The sequence below is a fragment of the Achroia grisella genome, unplaced genomic scaffold, assembly GCF_030625045.1.
Source record: "Achroia grisella isolate CSIRO2021 unplaced genomic scaffold, CSIRO_AGI_Agris_v1 utg1576, whole genome shotgun sequence".
NCBI classification, from domain to species: domain Eukaryota; kingdom Metazoa; phylum Arthropoda; class Insecta; order Lepidoptera; family Pyralidae; genus Achroia; species Achroia grisella.
In genome coordinates this window covers 587,196-608,836 of record NW_026712658.1, presented here as the reverse complement: position 1 = coordinate 608,836, position 21,641 = coordinate 587,196, and the positions used below count along the sequence as shown (strand labels likewise).

The 21,641-nt window shown below is 31.9% G+C and overlaps 1 protein-coding gene across 4 annotated transcripts; it reads left to right on the top strand.

Annotated features, from left to right (window-relative positions):
- Positions 1–264: 264 nt before the first annotated feature.
- On the top strand, positions 265–20,015 carry LOC131841280 (myb-like protein X). Of its 4 annotated transcripts, none has more exons than XM_059189578.1 (10): positions 265–422; positions 10,287–10,353; positions 12,725–12,970; positions 13,244–13,354; positions 14,577–14,648; positions 15,852–16,074; positions 16,887–17,027; positions 17,755–17,946; positions 18,398–18,618; positions 19,137–20,015. In XM_059189578.1, exons 2-10 carry the CDS (start codon positions 10,294–10,296, stop codon positions 19,308–19,310), a joined length of 1,440 nt encoding a protein of 479 aa, XP_059045561.1. In that variant the 5' UTR covers positions 265–422; positions 10,287–10,293; the 3' UTR covers positions 19,311–20,015. The 4 variants fall into 4 exon arrangements, with proteins under 4 accessions (XP_059045561.1, XP_059045559.1, XP_059045562.1 ...); XM_059189576.1 differs by having other exon boundaries at positions 13,244–13,513; XM_059189579.1 differs by lacking the exon at positions 14,577–14,648.
- Positions 20,016–21,641: the final 1,626 nt, after the last annotated feature.

Below are 21,641 nucleotides of genomic sequence, written 5' to 3'. Positions count from 1 at the left end.
TAATAAAACATATCAACATAATAATAATGCAGTAATATATTGCTAATATTAAAATTATTTAATTTTGTTGTAAATGTAAATAATTACGTTATTTTAATTTCATGATAAATTTGGTTTTTATTTTATTAAGTACGGTACATATAATTACTCTTTTTCTTAATAAAGTTTAGCCTAATAAGAAAGATGATAATAACACTGCTAGTAAACAGCTAACTGGCTACCTACTGTTGTGGGCTAAAGAGTTTAAAAGATATCCTCAACTGTCGTCTACTTTGTTTGTGGTTTAAAAACATGAATGTAGTGATATAGACGCTTCTGCGGTGTGTTAATGAATTTGTTTTGATTGTTGTTCGCTTATTTCGATTACAATAAGTTCTGTGTTTTATTTAGTTAATTGTGGCGAATATTTTTGAATTCTGAAAGTGAGTATAGCAAGTTTAAATGCTTTGTTTTTAGTTTTTCTATTAATCTCTTAGACGCGCGCCATTACACCGCTCCCCGCCATTCTCTATTTTTTTGTACTGATTGTTTAGATATATCAAATTTTCCTGTTGTTTTATTATATTATCTGCTACATGAAACTATTGCGTATGTTCAATTTAAACGATTAATTGGTAATAGGTGTAATATCGTCGTAGGTTATAAAATCGGCATGCCCGGTTTGTTCGTCATTAGAATTCATTGAAACTAATTCATTACAATGGTAACCTTAGTTTTTATGATCATAGACCCGACTTGTTATTGTCATATACTTATTCTAAATGAAATTTAATGAAAGTTTTATACCTCTATTAGTACACAGGACTTAAATTCTCCAAACCGTTGTGGTTATAATTGGAATTTTTAAAGTTTAATCTTTATTGTTCAAATTTTGAATTTGGAATAACTCACATATTCTACAATAATTTTATACTTAAAACTGATTAACCTATATATCCTAAGATTACCACCGCTATAATATTAATTGAAAGGGTACTCCAAAGAATTGGATTGGCACTTACTGCTTACTTATTTTTAGAATGTCATTAGAAATAATGTTAATATAGAAAAAATTATCTCTAAAAGAGATCTCTTCAAATCAATCCAATACAGTGTCGCATGTAAATGTAAGTTGTGTAAATGTATGTAGCCTCACATCTGGGCCATTGTGTGTAGAGCCGAGACTACTAGAATAGCCAGCCAAGCTCCTCCCAAAAGCGCAGAAGTCTTTTGGTGTCTTACAGTAGTGGCATATGAAGTATTGGGTGGGCCAAACTGTGCAAATAATCTTAATAATATAATTTCACACAAAAACCACTGAACAGATTTTGATGAAACTTTACAGTAATATGAGAGTAATTATGCATCAGAATAACAGGCTTCACGGAGTGACCTCACCGTTCCGAGGATTGTATAATAATGGTACATGTGCACTAAAAATATTGGTTGGTATAAAATTGGCCTATGCTTTAACCGTGATGCTTAACGGCGGCTCACGTAATCCTGGAGGGCACAGCAGTGGCCACACAACGAAAACAAATCCTTGGAACGGTGAGGTCGCTTCATGAAGCCTGTGAAGATACCAGGAGACTTCTGCGCTTTTGGGAGGAGTTCGGCTGGCTACTTTAGTAGTCTGGCTCTACTCACACAACAGGCCAAATGAGAGGCTAATTGCGGAGATTGGAGTCTAATTTACATTTAATCGTGATGCTTTCCAGAATGGTCTATGCGGAGGTCAATGTGATATGGTACATTAGTAGCAATATTATTACTAATATTGCTACTAATGTAATGTAAGTATTATTACCCAAACTTGACCCCCCCTGACTCTAATAACTATTACTACATTGCTAAATAGGCACATGCTTTAAATATTTAATGTTCATGACAAATTCATAAGTTGGGTCTAGCCTAATACATATTTCCTGGTGGGTTTTTTAGGCCCAAAGATATGGTGAATGTAATAGATTTGGTGAAGATATTGGATTTATTTATTTATACAAATAATACAGTGAAAGGCATTATGTTTTTGATGAAAAATCTAGCATTTAATCATTTAGATTTAATCAAACTTGATAAGTGTAATATAAACATTACTTAGAATATCTGATGATTCAAGTACATATATATTTAGTTGTTGAAATCAATCACTAGGTGCAGGTTAAAAGTACATGGATTTTTATGCCATTCATATTAATAATACTGTAATAAAAATAAGTAAAAGCAAATATTATGTCAATGATATAAATTTTCAGTTTGTTTACTATTTGATAAGGCAAGTATGTGTCACAGATTTAGATTTATACCTTAGTTGTACTCTAGAAATAATATTTCAAGCAAGTAATGTTTATTCTATGATTATACTTAGTTTATATTTTGATATATTTTTTCATACAATGTAAAAAAATATTTTGAAATAATTAACACATTATTTATGATAGTTATTGTTGTATTATTTTTTTATGAGTACTAATATTATGAAGCTTTCAAACTATTATAACTGCATTTTAGTTATGTGAATTACTTAACTGTTTCTTATATACTGCTGTAAAGTAGAAGCTTTAATCTACTAGTACGACACCACCATATACTATGCTTACAAATGTAGTTATACTCCCAACTCAACTCACATATATATATGGGAATCAAAAGGAGTAGTGTTGCATTATATTTGTTATCTGTTGTCAAATATATGGTTAATAAATATGATAAAAGATCACTATTCCTGAAATAGAACAAAGGAAAGGAACACTATACATAGGTTTATACAAAAATACAATCACTGCATTATGCATCATATCTCACTTATACTAAAAGATATTGTAGTGTAAAACTACAATATCTTTTAAAAACCAGCATGAATATTGGTTTAAACATTTCTTAAATATCATGAAAACCTTACAGTATATCTTTTGAACTAAGATTAATGGTATATATATCTAAGATTAAATAAACTACCTTAAAAATTGATTAATTTCTTTTAAAGAATTCAAATTAAAATATTTTTTTTATATTATTGTAGTGGTAGACAAGCTGACGTCAGTAGTGGTCTTTTTGTAAATATTTACATGAAGAGCACTACTGACGTCTTGTTACCTTGTGACACCTGCTATATTAAGGATCTGATTAAAAAGAAGAACTAATAATTAAAACTTAAATATATGTGCCACTTATTATTAAAAACCTGAAAATTATGTTATCAAAAGTTAAATTGCTAAGTATCCAAACTAGAAAACCAACCTTTTTTCTCTGAATTATTTTAAGGCATATCTCCTCTAAAATTCCTCACTTCTGATATATAAAAAATATAGCATGTTAGTAAGGTATAATTGTAGCCCGCTGGCGATGGCGTAGATTCGGCCCTTCACATTAAAATTACTGATGCATAAAAATCACTCATCCATGCTTGTTGTAACATAAGATGTCTGGTGTGGTCTGTTACAAACTCGATAGCGTGATTTAATTCTTATAAAACATAGGTATAACTTATTATGATCTGATTACGGTAGGACTGATACCTGGTAGGAAGAGCGAGCTGAGACACTATTTTATCATATACTTAGATTAGACCTCTTGCAGTAAAATATTTTTACATCTGGCAGCAAATACATGGCCGTGATAAACCTTAATATAACGTTACTATTAATGACATTATTAATCTGTTGTTAAATCTATAAGCATTGAAATATATTTACAACTACATGATTTTAGAATTGTCCTTACGTACTTTTTAAGTAGGCTGAAAAGAAAATTAACATACAATAGTAATCTTACTTCGCAACCTGCAAATAGGTACATTCAACATATTAAATAACTTTCTAAAACGGGTTTTACAGATTATTCATTATTTTATTATATTTAGTAAAAAAAATTGGTAATAAATTGCAATAGACGAAATATTAATTATGGGAACGCTAACATTACACTTACATACACATGTATGCGGTTCGGATATCACACGTACTAATCGATAAATCGATCCTTTCGATTTCAATATCTCCAGTGTTGTATTTTTTATACAACTCATTATAATGTGGGCCACGTAGGCACTTATGAACTCACAACCTCCTCATAAGAAGCCTTAAACTAAGTACTATGATATAAATTCCATAATATTATATATCATAACTTTGTCTGCTTTTTTATCTTCATAGAGGTATTTTTTAATTAATTTATGGTTAAAATAGTATTCTACCGCTTTATGATTGATAAATAGAAAAACAAAACAGTACAGTGTCTGAAATAGCTATGTTTGAGGTTTTAAGTTATTGTGAAAAAGGTTGTTCTTGTGAATATATACCTATAACTTAATGACTATGAGGTCAGGTCAGTTAGCCTATCATTGTTTAACCTGACCAGACTGGTACATTGCTAGAAATAGGTTCATTGATGCACATTACTAACAATACTCTACCGTCCTATAGTAACGTTAGCTACAGTCAGCGACATATTTTTTTTTGGAGTGTTAGGAATACTTAACAACTGGTTAAGTCTATATTTTCATAGACAAAATAAGCAAACTGTAATTTCTACAAAATAATTTCATACTATAACAGCCATGCCACAGCTATACAACAGCAGTCATTACGGTCATTGACCGATCCAATGGCAGGGATCCAAAATGTTACAATGAATGATTTGTGTACAGAGTGTGTTAATTGTAAGACTAACTTGACTGTTGTTTATTATTTTATTTTTAAATATATCTCCCCATGCATTTGGTTTATAGATATAGGTTCTAATTGGTAGTAACCAGGGTTGCCAGATGTCCTGTATTTGGCGACACGTTCTGCTTCTTGACAGCCTCTGTCCTGATTTTCCAATTATTGTCAACCAACTTTTTTTGGTCGCAGTGTTTCTACATAGTTATATCCTACTTTAAATACAAGATTAATATATTTTTTACTGAGATTTTTAATAAAATTCGCGTTGGAAATAATCTGTCAATATTGCAAGTAACGCAAACGTATACAGTCCTATCTTACCCCTTGTATATAGTTACTTTAGTTACCTTCAATTTTGACGTAATAATAGGTACATACAGACACGTGTATGAACACGTGACCACGTTATGTACTATACTTCTTCATTTGACATGCTAATTATTTTTGCTAAGTGCCATCTTTTTACTCCGTTTATCTCCCAACGTTCCCCCTCGCAAGTGTATAAATCGCCTCATCTATAATCATATATCTACATAGGCATTATCTTATCAAGATTCAAGATACATGATAATTTAATATCTTGTACCACAAATATGAAATTTAATCGTGACGAAATTCGTTCTGGAACTAACATAGGAGTAAACCCAATCAGTAACGACTACTCACCACAGTGCTAAGCTAATTACTTCTTAGTGCTACTTAGACTGTATTACAAAAAGGTATGGGTTTGCGTTTACAAACGCATGGAACCGAAGGATTACCTTTTAAACAAATTGGATCGTCTTCTCAATAACTCTATCCGCTTCATTTTTAATCTCCGCAAGTTTGATCATATTTCTTCTTTTCGTTCACAGCTTAAATGGCTACCTATCCGTTACCGTAGAAATGTACGTATGTTATGTACTCTCTATTCTGTTCTATACGATCCAAATTCTCCTGATTATATTAACAGTAAATTTCATTTCCATGGGGACAATACTAATATTAGCTCAACTCAAAAATTCTTACTTCATATCCCCCAGCTCATCTATCTGGTTTAGTCTACTATTCCTTCGCCGTTCAGGCTATTAAACTTTGGAATGACTTACCCCTTAATATCAAGACCGCCACGAGTAGATTTTTAAACTTAAACTGTGGGACTACTATCTAAATTCGTAAATTTGTTTTTTTTATTTATTTTATTTTTCTCTCGTTTCTCTTTACCTTATATTTTTCTTTTTATTCTCTGTGGTGTAACTGTCAGATTGTTTGGTATATATTCATATAGTTGTGTATGTATTGCGTATGAGTATATATTTGTATATCATATTATATATTCCTTCTTTGTTTATATATTTTTATATTTATTAGAAATGTTATAGTATAAATATTATTATATCATTTTTTATGCCTTGAATTTTAATTTTTTTTTTGTTATGATGATTTTTGCACCGTCAACAATTTTTCTCTGTACTGCCTATGGTTGACTGGTAGAAAATACCGCATGGTGTTAAATCCGCCAAATGTACTGTTACTTTTGTACTGTGTGCATTAAAGTTATATAAATAAATATTAATAAATTACCGGTAAAAAGACACTGGGTTATACCATTCATCCCTCTACAAAAATACATTACAGGTCCACTGATGGGCACAGGTTTCTTAAAATGAGAGTTTTAAAATACATCATTCTTAATTTAACGTCTCTGTATGCCAAGATAAACGATCACGTAACGAAGTAATAGCCAATTGTAACTCCCCTCGTCTCAATGTTATTTTATTTTTTCAAGAGCATTTGCTTGTGATAAAGCACTCTATCTTTATAAATAGTTATCTAACATATATTTTTTTATTTCTTTGAAATTTACGGACTTTTGCAAACTAAAAGTACATGCCAGTCCCATTATGCCTTAAAACTAATAACTATAACACTTCACCAGTGATTTTGCTTTTAAATTGTCTTTTTTTTTAATTGTCTTAACCGCACTGCGCTATCTGAAGGATCGGCTAAAACACTTTGTATGATACCAACACCGAATATATTTATAGTTTCATGGTCTGACGTTATTCTGTGTAAAATATGTTACTAAGTTAAAATACAGAACAAATGAAATTTTTGATCTGTGAGTTAAACAGTATATCGATAGAAAATTTTGAAAATATATTGCTAGGTAATGAAACATATGAAGAAGAAAACTTAAAAGTGAATTGATTTGAGATAATGTTTCTATTTACCGCACAGTATAATGAGACTACAGATTACATCTTTATTTTTATTTCAATTGCGAACTTTACATCCAGTAACAGTTGATAATCACAGTCTTATCTTCAAATATTATAGATTATAGAAACGCGAAAGTTTGAGTATGGAGGGGTGGATGTTTGTTACTTTGTCTTCATCTTCATCACACTTACATGATATATCATTATATTACGCTCATTTTACATAACATTTTTTAAAATTATAGCCTATGTGTTATTCTGATGTATAAGCTATTTTACTGTAAAGTTTCATCACAATCCGTTCAGTAGTTTTTGCGTGAAAGAGTAATAAACATCCATCCATACTCACAAACTTTCGCTTTATAATATTATTATTCATAATAATAAGGTACTTATATTGTGAAATAAACATCATTTACGGAATTTATCTAAGCCATTGCAATTAAATATATAGAGTTATTTCTCTTATCACCCAGCTAAGTACTGTAGCCTGGTATTTAATATATAATTATAGATCTATGTCAGGTCGATACCAATATACATATGTAAATGTGTATATCGTTTATTAATACGCATAAATAACGTCTTAACGTACTTCTGTGTTACATATCGTACAAACAACTTTTTTTTAATTAGAAACCATAGAATGAAATTAATAAATATGAACAGGACAACAGATACCAAAACAATTTGTAGTCTCTCTACATAACAGGTGTAATCCCGTAAGAGGATATTAATTGATTCGCACATACTATTACCACGCTAGTCAATCTACTTGTATAGTTTTATTTCGTAAAACCTTCTTTTGTAGCTTGATACGTGTATTGTTATTCAGAACGACCGAGTTATATCAACATAATAACATGCGGAAATATGTAGTTACTTATATCGGTGCCATTCTTACACACAGTAGTCATGGCGATGAAGGACAGCAGATGTCGGGTGTGATCAATATTAGACTTTAATAGGACTAATTTGGTTTTGTAGTCCTCAGTATTTCTATAATTACGTGCCTATGTTGTCAACGAACGTGCCCTCGTGTAAATTATTTTATCACGGCAGATTATGAGAACCAATATAATCTGCCGTTTCATTGCTTGTAGGCATATAGATAAAGAGCTATCGGCCATATATAATTATAAAAATGTTAACATAAATTGAGGAGAACTTCACGGTAATTATAAACTACTTGAATGTCACCAGGACTTCAAAGACTAATATGAATGAAACTATAATAGATGAAAAAAGAAGACTACGCATTCTACCGATTGTGAATGGCTTGTATTTTCTTCCCAACTCTTTATTTAAACAATGAAATGCCGTCAGTAGCTAATTTCTGAAAGAGCCCTTGGTAAATGCCAAAGTACGATGCAATGCATAGTATGTAGCGAGTAATATTTTAGGAAACTTATATTTATTTTTTATTGTATGCTAATACCTAGTTAGTAACATCAGAAATATCATTTATTATATTTTACCTAACTTCATAATAATCACGCTTGAAATATCATAGTAGCAGTTCTAATATATTTTTTACATTTTTAAAATGGACATTAAATCTGTCTATTTCATATGTAATTTTACTGTAACGATATATAAATAATGTTTTTTATGTAGGTTATTTGCTGGCATTATGTTTTTGTGGTTAGATATACATGAGGCTCAATATTACCTATAGTCATACTACCTTGGATCATACACAGTATACATATCTTCCTTGTTTTCCGACTATACGGCACTTTAATCTATTTGTTTTTACTATTGTACTCGTCCTATATACGTTATACGTGTTTACACATACTAGGAAAATAGTGGCACACTAGTGTTTTAATGTTAAAATATGGAGGTTTACGTCTAATAATGATTAATGGAAATAAATGCCCCTTGAAATTTTCCACGGAATCATTACATTATATAAGAATGGAAATATGTGTTCTGAGAAATTGGATAACATTGACGACATGTGTTTATACACGTGCTTACACACTTAGCCATTTACAGGACACTATGGATAGTGTTATATGAGCGCATACCCTGAACTGTAGGATTAGGTTAAAATATAAAATCTTTTTAATATTATAAATGCGAAAGTTTGTGAGTGTGGATGGATGTTTGTTACTCTTTCACGCAAAAACTACTGAACGGATTTTGATAAAACTTTTTACAGTAATATAACTTACACATCATTATAACACATAGTCTAAATTTCATGCGGGTGAAACCGGGTTCTGCTAACATAAAATAAACGAGATGTACAACTTTTTGTTTTCCCAAAATTTATTTTAAATAATTTTCAAGCAAATGTAATTGCACCCATAGGTACTTTCTGTTGCTATCAGCCCGTCTGTATCTTGGACCAAACTGTGTTATTAACAACTAATGGTGTGTATGCGTGGTCGTTCACCCCGCGTGTCTACGCGTAGTTGCGTGTGTTAGACACGGATAAATACTAATCAAATAAGACTTCTAGGTTCGCCACACGGCTGAATAAAAATTTACTCGTAAATTGTTTGTCATGACAGACTCTACAGAACTATTAAGTCTAGCAAGAGTTCATATTTGGAATACATGCCTGTTTTATAACGTACTTCATCATCCACTGTAAGATAATTTTTAAATATTCTTATGAGATTGGCATATAGGCATTAGGCAATAGCACACACAAATAAACGTAAACTCCGTGGTAAACAAATTATAAATTAGAAATGAAATGGAACTCTTTGACGTGGTAAACTCGTTATTTTTGTTTACGTCTACTTGAATATGTAAACTATATTTTAAGATACCAAATAATCTAATTTCCGTACTATCTAAAACCGGTAAAGCGCGATTTCTCAATAATTGGTGACCGTTATTTCTGTTCATCCATTTATGATATATCTTACCTTTATATCCATCAAATATTTTGTTTTGTATGTTACATTTTTTTTGTTATATTATATTATATTATATATGTCTTAATATTTAGACAGATAATGATTAATCACATATATAATATTAGTACCTTGTATCATTTGTAAAATATCTAATAATATGTAGTTTTATTATCCATATTGTTGGAGTTTTACAGCTAACATTGTTGTTTAAATGCATGTATTTAATGATAATACTACGCCCGAAAATATGTACTCGGATAATTTATTTGTTTGTATTCCCAGTGAAATTAAGAAAACACAAAAATTTAAGTGAATGTTACTGAAATATATCAGTACAAACCGCACCCAAATCAGTTAAGTCGTTTCTGAGATTAGCTGCGTTCTAATCTCAGAGACGACTAACGCACAGACCAACAGAAAATTTCTAACATTGTGTTCGTTTCTATTATATGGACAAAGTCTCGTAAAGTCGTAATATATCTGCAGGCACTAATCACTGATAAACAACTGAATATATATATTAATATGTGTTAGCTGGACATTTACAAGATATGTGTTATTTGCAGGTGAACCATGAGCCAGAAGGCATCGACCCGTAAAGGGGGAGTAAACGAAGATAAGGAGAAAGAAAAGGTAAGGAATTGCCAATTTAGAACGTTCCGCGCCTTATGGTAATCAGTTCCATACTTTAACCTCTGTAGATCTGCCAAACCGGGGACGTCACACACAATACCTACTACTTACTATGCCAGTTTATATTGGGTTGACTGGAAAAGATCTATTTCAGAGATTACATTATATCTAATAGTTATTATTGTTATGTATGTTTAGTGTAAAAAAGTACATTTATGTTTATTGCTGAGCTGAAACTCTGTGCGGGGAAGAGGAGGTTGATGTTAAAGGTTGACCTTCACACTCCCCCTTCGACTTCCCCTTTGAAATTATCGTGGTTAGTTCTTGATGAATATGCTAGGATGGGTTTAGCTATCACATATCCTATCATGCTTCGTTCGTGGCCCCCCAAAAAAATCATTTTGTGCAAGCACCCACCATTACATGTTGATTCATTAAAATACATGAAACTTGTAATATTTAATGTACTAAGAAAATAATATCTGTAATCTGATCGTTTTTTACTATATTAAAATGTTGCCTTAATAATTATAATAATGTATTGTATAGGTGATACCGAAAATTACTAGAACTACACAGTATTCTATTCTTAACCTATATTGTCCCACTATTGTGCGAAAGTCTCTTCATGTAATATTTGTTTTACGCCACCTCGTACCAGCTCTTTTAGTAAGTTTCGAGGTCAGCCACGCTAACTTATTATTGTAATATCTATCCCTAAAAACATTTTTAGATTTTACATCGATATACTTATACTATTTATTCTATAACTAGTATTGTCCTCGCGTGTACATTAGGACACGCCTGCTATTGATGATAAATTAAACAACAGTAAATAAAACAGCTGCATGACAGCATTTATTTTTTTATTACTAACTAACTGTGCCCGCGACTTAGACCGCGTGAATTAAACTTTATTTTTCTAAAATAAAAGTGCCTCAGTTACTCCTTACTACATCAGCTACCTGCCAAAAAAAGCCCCATCAAAATCGGTCCAGCCGGAACAAACAGACCAAAATGGTAAAAAGTGTTATTTTGGTGTATTTGCCGTATTTATATTCATATGCTTGTAGTAAAAAACTATTTCAATATTATTTAGTATTAGTTATTTATTAGTTATTTCAATATTACAAACAGACATTCCAATTTTATTTATATGTATAGATTAATACGATTGTAGGTGGTGTATTTATATTATAACTATTCGTGAAATTAATTCTTCCTTTATTTTTTCGGCTTTCTTTAGCCAATATGTTGCCTCATATTTAATAACTAATCTGTAAAAATTTAGTCCTTAATTCTCCAGCCCTTTTTACAGAAAGTATAAAGCACAGATCAGTTTTCGCCTCGCTATAATTTTACGATTTTGTTATATGTAGTAATTATGTCTCGTATCGGGAGTCAGAACTTAACAACTACAAACGATAACATAGATTTTACTACCTACTTGGTATGTGAGGCTTCTCTGCAGGCTTTTATTAGTTATGTATACGGGCATGGCAGGTGTTTGTACTCGCGCAACAAGTTATTATGTGGGCCAATAACCTACTGTTTTCTCTATGCAATTTAAATATAAATATATATGAGGCCTTCCTTATGTTAAACGTTAAGGATGAGGAGATCCCAACATTTTGTGCATAATAAAATAAATATAATATAAGTATCATAATTTAAATTTATATTATATATTTCTTATATATAAAAATAAACGAAAAACTTGAAAACATTATAATAATAATAAATATAATTGCAAAATATGTAACATCACATAAATGTTACCAGCATGTAAGAATCATGACAATGGGTCCAGAAAAATGTGACATCAATTGTTGATTACTTAAACTTATATTACTAGTTAACTTCTACTAAATTAGTAATAGAATCAAAACAGAAGTAAATTATTTTAATTAAAAAGCAACCATCCGTAAAGATGACTTGATTTTTTTCTAGAGACTATGTCCTTAACAAAGCAGAGAATGTTACTAACGCGTTCCGGGTAAATGAGCAATGTTTTAACAAGTAAATTAAAGTAAAATAAAGTTGTAAATGTTTACGGTCAAATATTTTAGTTGTATACTAAATGACATTTACTATTTGAATATATTGTGCGCTCCATACATTATCTGTCTTCAAATGATTTTTATAATATATTAATATTAAAAAGAGAAAAGATTTGTTTTTTTTGTAATAGATAAAGAGAATTGAATTGCAGAATTTTAAAAAACCTTTATGTTCCAATGGTACATTATTTTTTAGGGACACGGCCTATGTATATATTGTTTCAATAGGGTATACAAAGGTATGAGCACCCCGGTACACTAAGTTTAACAGTTATGTGTTTCTAAAAAAGTATTATTCTATTTTTTTTCAGAGACAGACAGAGAGCCCTGTAAATGATATTAAGAAAAAAGTGGTCGCTAACTCTGAGAAAGAGAAGCAAGTTGCAGAAAAGAGTACAGATAAAACCTCAGAAAAGAAATCTGAGAAAAGTAATGACAAAACTGAGAAGAATGTAGACAAAGCAGATAAAAAAACAACAGAGAAAAATGCTGAAAAGAAGTCGGAAGCTCAAGAGAAAACTAAAGAAGATAGCAGTAAAGGAGAGAAGAGTGGAAAGGTACTAACATTATGTAATATTGTTGTTTTATTCTTGTATACATACATTTTTGAATAGAACATAAATCATTTAACTAACTTTTTTGATTTGATACTAATAGTGTAGGCAATAATAATTCAATGCGCTAGGAGAAAATAGGGGAAACTCACATTGACAATAGAGGCAATTCACATTGTTAATTAATTTTCTGAAAAGAGAAAATGGATACGGTTTAATCACAATTAATTTTAATTTAATCATAACTTTCGTTAGCTACTCCACTAATAATTCCAGGAGAAGCAGGATGAGAAAAAAGATACGAGGAAACAGAACGGAAAAGATGTACACAACGGCGTCAGTAACGTCACGAATACAAACGGAACTGACGAAGCGTTGAACGGAACGGTGAGTGAATCGGATGATGACGAGATGTTGGTCATAGACGATCACGACCAAGACGAACTCTTCCCAGAACTGACGTATGATGACACGTCGGACGCTGAGTGTTTCGAACCGCCGACTCCGGAGAACGCGCCAAGTCGCAGCCTGACAAGGAGATCACAGGTACCCATGTTTGGTACCTGCGTTGTTATGTTCGGTGCGTGTGTGGTGACGGACGCGTCGGAACATTTCGTGACGCACATGGGCATCGCGAGTGTAGCGAGTGTTCTGAACGCGCATGTGATGAATGTGTGGTAGCCACATCCCACCATGCGTCAGTGATGAATGTGTGGTGGCCACATTCCACCACAGGTCGGTGATGAATGTATGGTGGCCACATTCCACCACAGGTCGGTGATGAATGTGTGGTGGCCACATCCCATCATGCGTCTGTGATGAATGTGTGTTGGCCGCATTCCACCACAGGTCGGTGATGAATGTGTGGTGGCCACATCCCATCATGTGTCTGTGATGAATGTGTGTTGGCCCCATTCCACCATGGGTCGGTGATGAATGTGTGGTGGCCACATTCCACCATGCGTCGATCATGTGTGTGTGGTGGGATGTCACGGTGACGTTACAGGATACGAACTCACTATTTGTTTTTCACTGAAATTATTGTATGATTTTTAAATTGCATTTGCATTGTTAATAGTGGCATTACATGATAAAGTTAATCTGTGAAATAAGCTATTTAAAAAAATTCAACTAAAGAGAAATAAAATTTGTTAAAAAATTAAGTTACAACTATTTTAACATTTAATAATAATCTTCAAAAATATATTTCGCGCAATGAAGGTCTTACAATAATTTCGATTTGAGAGACAATAAAGTTTCAGTAAGTAGTTATTTAAGATTATTTAATGAGGTGTTGGTTTCGCACGATAGCATGCAAAAGTCATTTTAAAATTAATTTATTCATGTGCATAATTTATACATAGTGGTAGAAATCATATTACTCATTTTCCAATATTCTTGATTATTATTACAACAATTTAAAACTAAATTTATTATTGTTTGTTTATACAAGATATATAATTATAAATAGTGTTCTGGGCATAGAATATATATTTACTGAAATAAGTAACAGGGTATTTAACTTTATACTATGAGGCAAGGGATGGGGTACTTGATAGATTGGTACTGATGACAGTAATCGACCACTAATATAACATTTCTGGTGAAGGCAAAAACGACTCGCACTCCGGAGACTCCGCGGCCGTCTTCCGATCGCCAGCCGGACGTTGCAGTAGACGATGTAAGTCTATCTTCATTGCGCAATTGTCTAGCAAACGGTTTTAATAAGGAACATAACAGACATCTACGTGTAACAGAAGTAACGCAATTCCTTTTGAATACACCGAATATAGAATTTTGTACCATTATAATTATAATCCTATTATATTCATTATACAGAAATCCTTTTGTATAGACATTTGAATGTACACTTCAAACATATTTATTATAAATATAAAATGTCTATGAAATTATTTAAATTATATAAGGTCGAATCAACTATATAACATTGATCAATATGAATAAAACTTGTGCCATATTGCACGTACATTTATACACTGTACACCTGAATATACTTAAATGATAATTTAACAAAAGTGCAGTCTTTATTTAATACGTTAGCATTGACCCAAATTCAATTATTTGGTTATTGCATGACGTTGAAGTCTGCTTTCTAGACAGTAATATCCTAATAGCTGTGTTGTTATTGGAAATAAAAAAATGTATGGGATTCATATAAACTTACGAAGTCATGCGGCCTATGATTGTAAATTTAAATCTTTATCTTCTCATAGTATAAAACAAGATCGTCATCGCTGTCTGTATGCTTAAATCTTCTAAATATCAACTAGTTTTAATGTTTCCAGAAATAGATAATGTGACACTAATGCACTTTATCTATTGCTGAAAACTACGAGTGACTATGAGGAAGGTACGGAAAAGCCTTGAAATTCAATTGTAATGCCTCCGTGCAAAGCTGGGGCAGGTTACCAGTTCTATATATTTTGCGCTTCTCAATGTACAATATCGTGTTAGAATATTAATTTGTCTATAAGCTCGGTCATACTTAAATTATATTATGCAACATTAATATACAACATTTTTCCTTGGAAACAATTTAAATATGGCTACGTACTCATGGCCTCAACCCTCATATGCTTCAATTCATCTTCATGCATGGTCAACGGTGCGGGTACTACTCGTAATAACACTATGAATAATATGGGTAATCTGATCACCAAATGAATGCGTCGAATCATCTGAGTTATCAGTACTTAACTTTGTTACTAAGTTAAAACCTGGTTGTCAAGGATAATTTTAAAAGTCTGTCACCAAAATTATGCTTTAATAGCATAATTTTGGAGATAGACTTTTAAATTTTCGTTATATGAAAAATATATATATGTATATTAACTATTTTTTGGTAATGATTCTTCGATTTCAGTCAAAGGATTCCAAAGTCCTCAAAATGAAAGACGACGCGTTAACAACAGATCGCAAACTTCGATCAGCTGATTCGCCAAAACCGGAGGGTAAAAAGGAAACTACGAAACAAACGCAGGACTCGCCAAAGAAACAGGATCCTAAAAAGACACAGGACAATGAAAGTAAACAAGGTGGCGATAAAACAGACGTTGAAATTGTGATTGATCTTGAAGATTCAGAAGGTGAGTACTATAATACAATATATACTTTACATCAAATATTGTATTGTCTCTTTTAGAAAAATGTTAGCTGTGTACAGTCACAAAGTCCCGAATACAAAGCTGTCCTGTCCTGTCCTCCAATTAAAATTGGATAAGGAAACCTTTAACAATCAATTTGAGCGCTGGACTATATATTCTCAAATAGGTAATATATTGTTATCCTAAATATATATGAAATATACCTTACAGGTTCGGCACGATGTTTGCTGATGTGATAATCAGTATCAGGACAGGTTTAGTACCGCAGTATACGTGTCATAGTTATTTAAAACTATACTGAAATTTTCGTCTATATGGGTCTTATTGGAGAAAGTTGTGTTAAAATATTCTATTTTTATTTCCATCTTTATTATTATCAAGATGTAAACATGATTTGGAGGTGTAGTTCAGTATAATACATTTGATCTGGAGCATTAGCATACATTGTTATTTCTACAAATAAGAAATAGTTTTAATAACATTATTTTGCAATAATTGTAATACGTAAATTTTTAAAAATAATGAATGATAGAATTATTTTTCATTAACTATTAAAATTCAGTTTATAGTTGATGTCAGTGATGGTTTAAAAATAATCTTATTGCATGCTCAAGGAAGTTTAGTTCGCTACAATAACACGTTTTTTTATTAATGTTGTGCATGTAGAATCTATTTCAAGAAAATTGAAGTTACTTAATATTATAAAATGCTAGTCAAATCAATTGAATAGTTACCATATTGTACATTATAGAATATGGTAACGATAAGTGTAGTGTGATGCGTTATGTCCGCAGAGGCGGCAGGCGCTGAAGAATCGCGCAAGACAGACACAAACTTTTCCAAGTCTCGCGTGAAGGTGTCTCCATACCGGCGAAGTGGGCGCACCAGCCGCCTCGCCGACCATACCGCCAGCTCTGTCATGGCCAACTACACAGGTATAGTTGATATAAAAATCTTTTATTAATACATAATATCTCACACTGACAATTCGCACAACGCCATCTAATCACAAGCTAAGCAGTACTTGAGTTAAGGGCACTAGACAATTAATATCTATGTATATATACATACATAATATACGTAGAACACATCCAGACTGATACAATCATGCTCACATATATACAGAGAAAACAATAGCTTTGGTCAAACAAAACGTTGGTCACAATTTTGTGATACCCGTGTTGCTTCTCTCGTGCCACCAGGAGGTCAGTCAGCCTAATTGACATTTGAGCGACCTGTTTCCATATTTATAAAATACTAGCTACTCACCCCGGCTTCATCCGGGTGTACATGTACATTTAAACCTTCCTCTAGAATTACTATCTATTTAAAAAAAGCGCTACAAAATTCGTTGCGAAGTTTTAAAGATTTAAGCATACATAGGGACGGACAGACAGTGACAGCGACTTTATTTTATATAATATATATATAATAAGCGTGATTTATAGACCTGCTAATTGATTATGCAATGTATTTATATTTTAATATTTTCACAGTCTGAATACAATTGTGTATTTAGATTTGATGACAGAACAATAAATAGCAATCTTTTTGTCGAACTGTTACAATTTTGGATTCTATTGTATTATAATTAATTTTGTAATAATATTTATGTTCCTTCAAAAATTATAAATTGATATTTTACATTATTTAACTTCACAGGCAACAATACAACGATGGAAATGGATATAACGGAGACATCATCGTTCGTATCGGAGGATCCATCCCTGGACGATTCTTACCTGAGTGGTCTGCGCACCATCCGAGGACGGCGCTCCTATAAGCCGCTCAAGGAGATGGCTCTGAGGAACATCGGCGCCAACAGAAGTCTTCGTTCCGTCGCTAGCCTCAACTGTGAGTTGCCTTTAATAATATGCCTATATATTATATATTATAATATTTTATTATACTTACTTTTACTTAGTTTAGTTCAATACTTCACATTTTTGCAAGGAAGGGACCATCTACTTTCATAATTGTGTTTATAATTCACTGTTTATATGAATTTGACTGAGAGAATAATTTCACATATCCAAATTTATAAAATCGTTTATATCATGATGATATTTATACTTTCGACTCTAGTAATGAATTACAGTGTTGTTATGGGACATCTGATATAAAATTTTACTGTACACAACTAAATGGAATACGGTGATTTATACTAGAATGGTAAATAAGGTTATAATTCCAAGAAAGTGTTAACCACCTATGGGTGTGATGCCCGTAAATGATGTATCTTTGCTTCTTTGATCGCAAACCTGAACACAATTTGCAAATACAATAAGTGATAAATTCCTTTTAGCATCGGAACAACCGTCAAGGCCAACCGGTACCGTGGTAGGCCGCAAGCGTAAACAGGAGAATGATGAGGTGGAACTGGGCGAAGAAGCTCAAGAGGCAATTGGGGACATGGAAGTTGAAGGCGCAGTGATCGGGAAACGGCGCCGTCTTTTGGAGCGCCTCGCTCAGCCTTTCCGCCGCACACTTGCGAGCACTCCGTTACCCGCACGCCGTGCGGCAGAGGTATTTTTTTATTTATTTTACAGCAACTTAATATAATAATATTGCTCCATATTATATATACCTTAGTACTAACATATAATAATATAAAATAGTAATATTGTGTTTGTGGTCAGCACAAAACCAATATTATTATTTGGTTCCTTCTGTACACCCTTTTACGTACACTAGCAGTTCATAGTCACATACGTAGGTTTACGCACACCCGTGCCACACATGCTCCTGTACATCTTCCTAATATGATGGCTTATATAATTATTACATACGTGCTTATCAATACGTTAACGAATTATTTAGCAACTAGCCTTGTCCCCGGTTACACCCGCGTGAAATTTCTAGCCAATGTGTTATTTTAAGCTATATTGCTGTGGTTTCAATAAAATCCATTCTGTAGTTTTTGCGTGAAATAATAACAATCATTCACCCATACTAACAAACTTTCGCATTTATAATAGAAAGATATAAGAGAAGAATATATTAGAAAGATTACAGTGTAAATAAATTAACATGTTTTTATGTAGATCGTGGGCATCAATACAGATCTACCGCTATCAGCACCGGTATCGTCAGGCGATTCTTTCGATCCTGAGTCGTTGAAGGCGTCCGCCAGCACCCCTGTGGCTACCCCACTCGATAACCCCACCGTCACCACTAACGGACACGACAAGGACTCGAAGAGATGTATTGTTATGTAAATTAGAATGGAGTTTCGCATTTGTAGGTAGCTGACACATCAAAAAATATTTAGATTTTGTATTGTAGAAAAGAAAGATATTCTCTGGCTAAAGGACTTAGAGTGAAGGTAGACTCAATGAAAATCTGATTGTGAAGAAATTTTGGGCAGAAATTAATAAGACATGCTGCAATATTATATAAAATGCCGCAACATTACAATATTTAAAATGAATGCGTTCTATTGAAATTTTCAAAGATGCATTTTTTAACAATATTGTAATATATGATTTAAATGAAAGTTCTATTTTTGTGTTACAAAGGTCTTAAATATAGGTGTCGCTGCGGCATTTTATAAACTTTATATGTCAAGTATATGTGGTTACAAAAGTCCAGTTAATCGGTAACATCATGGGAATTAATTGAAACAGATGAGATGTATTATAGTTCAAATAGATTATAACGTCAAATAGAAAGACAAGTAGAATTTACATGAATAGATATATTATTAAATATCAAAGCGTATATAATTAAGGATTTACATGTGTTTGTACATAATGTATGAATAGTACTCGAAAATTGCTTTGGGTTCGTCGAGCACAATATTAACTAATTAGCCAAATTTTTGCGATCATTATTATTTTATAAATTGGAATAATTTTCAATGTTTCTGAATCAACATTTAAATAGTGCACTTGTAGTCGACTAAAATGTTTTAAAATAAATATGTGCACCTACTATTAGAATTAATTGTTAAATTTTGCACCTATGAATAATTATTAAATGAACATTCTTTATCCTTAACTAAATATGATAAAATAAAAGGGGAAGATACAGTTTAACAATCTTGCTCGGCGAGTCTAAACCTATTTTAAAAGCATGTTCTAAATTTAACAATATTATAATAATGCCGATTTCTAAAAACAGTTAATACAAAGACAAGTGCGACACTATTATGTATTGTTCAATTTAGTACAGGTTTACCGTTATTCGGTAACACCTTATATTAAATATTCAACACTTCGTTTTAATATTTTAACTCCTGACTTTTAAATTGGACATATTTTATACAATTTTGTTCGTGTTATTTTATAGAATTATAATGAACATCTTCTAAGATAGATTAATATATCTTATATTCTTCATAGTATAAAACATGTCCATAGTAATTAGTTTTAAGTTTATAACGCGGTTTTATACGTGTTTTTAACACTATACCACTTCTTACAAGGCTTTAAATATATGTTCATTATTCAGCACCACAGTACTGATGTAGGAAAACAGAAGGATCTTGCTTATAAGGCAATAGTGTTAATTTATCCGTTTGAAATGCTCTCTCATGTTGCTACTGTGCTTATTATAAATAAAGTTATTAATTATGGTTATATAAAACAAATATACTAGTATTTGTGTTCAATGTACGATTATAGGATTATTAAAAATTAATAAAATTAAATTCAGTATTAAGTTATTTTTAATGGAACTATGGGGTAATAAATGTTTTATTAAATTAATAAAAAATCATTGTTTTGTTGATGCATTGAATTATGTAATTTTGTTTTATGCATTACATATGAAGTAAAAAATATATGTATTAATAGAATATTGTATTTTAAAATATTGATCAATAAATTATAATTAATTTTCAATAATCCTATATTTAATTAACATTTTCTATGCTGTGGTAACTGTCGAAATCAGGATCATGTCAAATAATGTTTTTTTTTTAGAATAAATCAAGCTAAAATAATATTGATATTTTTATTTTAGAAAACAAAACGTTGAGTGTTCAAACAACAATAGATGTGTGGGCACATAGTTCACCCTTAATCCTGCAGTATGTATAAAGGAGAGTTAAAGAAATAAGCAACGTTAAGTGACTTGCTTATCATATTCCTATACCTATATATCGTAGCACCTAACCTGGCGGTTTTTGTTTTTCGATAGAACTAGATGTTGTCCTAAACCAGTTAAATTATACTTTTGAGCTAAGAACTTTTACGAATTTATTTTGTGCCGAACCTAGTTATTTAACATCCTCTGCTGATCCTAAGTCTCACCTACATTTAGTTACAAAATATTTTTAGAATTATATTATCACTTATTGTAGCATTGGAGGCAATAGAACTTGCAGCACATGTGATGGTGTTTAACTGTGTTTTTTACAACGCTAGGGAAATTACAGCCAGAGTTGTTGGCTTTTTTTAGAAGAGGTGGTTGGAAGACATTAGAAAACAGGCGAGAGGAGTCTCATGGAGTTGGATTGCCATTACAAACAATCCCCTTCCCCCGTGAGCAGGGCCATTCGTGGTTATACAGCGTCATCTATCACTTAACACAAGTATAGAAGGATG

What these genes read in the sequence shown, in the direction of transcription:
- LOC131841280 (XM_059189576.1), top strand. Translation starts at nt 10,294, where the DNA reads ATGAGCCAGAAGGCATCGACCCGTAAAGGGGGAGTAAACGAAGATAAG. An exon ending in GCCTGACAAGGAGATCACAG is followed by an intron (nt 13,514 to 14,576) that starts GTACCCATGTTT and finishes TTTCTGGTGAAG; the next exon opens with GCAAAAACGACTCGCACTCC. An exon ending in CCGCACGCCGTGCGGCAGAG is followed by an intron (nt 18,619 to 19,136) that starts GTATTTTTTTAT and finishes GTTTTTATGTAG; the next exon opens with ATCGTGGGCATCAATACAGA.